Source organism: Trypanosoma grayi, assembly GCF_000691245.1.
Source record: "Trypanosoma grayi strain ANR4 Tgr_2409_V1, whole genome shotgun sequence".
NCBI classification, from domain to species: Eukaryota; Euglenozoa; class Kinetoplastea; order Trypanosomatida; family Trypanosomatidae; genus Trypanosoma; species Trypanosoma grayi.
The window spans coordinates 1-737 of record NW_008828027.1 but is presented as its reverse complement, the minus strand read 5'-3'; the positions used below and the strand labels follow the sequence as shown (position 1 = coordinate 737).

The 737-nt window shown below is 61.3% G+C and overlaps 1 protein-coding gene across 1 annotated transcript; it reads right to left on the bottom strand.

The window, feature by feature from the left end:
* Positions 1-149: 149 nt before the first annotated feature.
* DQ04_24091000 (hypothetical protein) lies at positions 150-584 on the bottom strand (the record flags this gene model as incomplete). Its single annotated transcript, XM_009318211.1, has 1 exon — positions 150-584. The coding sequence occupies one exon, from the start codon at positions 582-584 to the stop codon at positions 150-152; it is 435 nt and encodes a 144-aa protein (XP_009316486.1).
* Positions 585-737: the final 153 nt, after the last annotated feature.

The window sequence follows — 737 nt, the reverse complement described above, 5'->3', positions numbered from 1 at the left end:
CACACACACACACACACACACACACAACATACACACACAACATACACATAAACAAACGCGCTACGCTTTGTCGTGTGATTGCTTGTTCTCCCTCTCCTTTCACTACGGAGGGATCTACACACCCCACACCACTCATGGAAGCACGGGCATCACGTGGAATAACTGTCGCGGATCGCCTCCACATGAAGCAAGCCAAACAAACACAACGCCGCCGCCGTCGCCATCACGAAACCGAGGAAGAGCAGAAGGTACCGCATCGTCTGCGCTGCCTGCGCGTTGATATAACAGTCCACGGCGCGCTGCTGGCGAGTGGTGTGCTGCTTCTGACGGTGGTGCAGCGCGAGCAGGCTCTGGCGTGCGAGAAGCGCGTGCACGCGCTCCAGGAAGATTTCACGGCGGCGCACCTCGACAGATGGCAACGCAGCGCCACACGACGACTGCGACAACGCGTCCTCATCCACGCCTTCGCGCTGACGCCGCGTTCTTCGCCTTCGCCTCAGGCACGTGTCGTGTTCGTCTGTGCTAAAGTACGGCGACATCTCCCAGCGAGTCCTGTTCGCCACCGACGAGAGCAGCACCGTCATGGCAAGACTGTGCGACGTCCCTTCGTTCTGCGTTCGTGCGAGGGATGAGGACACCGACGCCGTTGCCGCTCTTGGCGGCGTGTGCCACGAGGCGAGGGCGGCGGAAACATCGCGCCCGTGCGTGACGTGGCGGCCCCAGCGCCCAGCAAGAAC